At 55.1% G+C, this 759-nt stretch overlaps 1 protein-coding gene across 1 annotated transcript; it reads left to right on the top strand.

Annotated features, from left to right (window-relative positions):
- Positions 1-59: 59 nt before the first annotated feature.
- LOC107735366 (probable ATP-dependent RNA helicase DHX34) lies at positions 60-738 on the top strand (the record flags this gene model as incomplete). The annotated part of the gene is made up of 2 exons (XM_016547071.1): positions 60-371; positions 464-738. Coding segments are annotated over 2 exons (587 nt in total), but the record flags the coding sequence as incomplete, so codon positions are not given.
- Positions 739-759: the final 21 nt, after the last annotated feature.

Genomic DNA, 759 nt, shown 5'->3' with positions numbered 1-759 from the left:
TATATTTCTAAGTGAAAATTATTTGGGAAAACATTTTGTCTTGTATGTTCTGTCTTCAGGTTGGGTACCAGATCCGCTTTGAGAGCAGCCGCACCACAGCTACCAAACTGCTGTTCCTGACCGAGGGTCTCCTGCTCCGGCAGATCCAGCGGGACGCTTCCCTGGGCCAGTACCAGGTGCTGATCGTGGACGAGGTGCATGAGAGACACCTGCACTGTGACTTCCTGCTGGGAGTGCTGCGTTCCCTTCTGCCCCTGCGCCCAGACCTGCGGCTGGTCCTCATGTCGGCCACCATCAACATCAAACTCTTCTCCAGCTATTTCAACAGTGCACCTGTTCTGCAGGTGCCAGGCAGACTCTTCCCCATTCAGGTGAGCTCGCAGCATCCTTTACTGTTTTTCAATGTGTGTGGGTCTTTGTAAACTGATTGCAGTGTAAGTGTATTCTGTGCTTGTGTGTGAAGGTGATCTACCAGCCCATTCCTCCAGAAGAGCAGGTGTCCCGCTCGGAGAAACTGGACCCGCGGCCGTATCTGCGTGTGCTGCAGGGTATTGACCAGCGGTACCCGCCGGAGGAGAGAGGAGACCTGCTGCTGTTCCTCAGCGGAGTGGCTGAGATCTCCACCATCCAGGAGGCCTGTCAGACATACGCCACACACACTCAGCGCTGGATCGTCCTCCCTCTGCACAGCACTCTCTCACTGGCCCAGCAGGATAAGGTACTTCTGCACCAGAGCAGGTTCATTCAGGACAGCGAGAT

The sequence above is a fragment of the Sinocyclocheilus rhinocerous genome, unplaced genomic scaffold (assembly GCF_001515625.1).
Source record: "Sinocyclocheilus rhinocerous isolate Xijiao unplaced genomic scaffold, SAMN03320098_v1.1 C36009036, whole genome shotgun sequence".
Taxonomy (NCBI): Eukaryota; Metazoa; Chordata; class Actinopteri; order Cypriniformes; family Cyprinidae; genus Sinocyclocheilus; species Sinocyclocheilus rhinocerous.
Note: the sequence above shows the minus strand (reverse complement) of the source record. Positions and strands in the feature narration are given on the sequence as shown.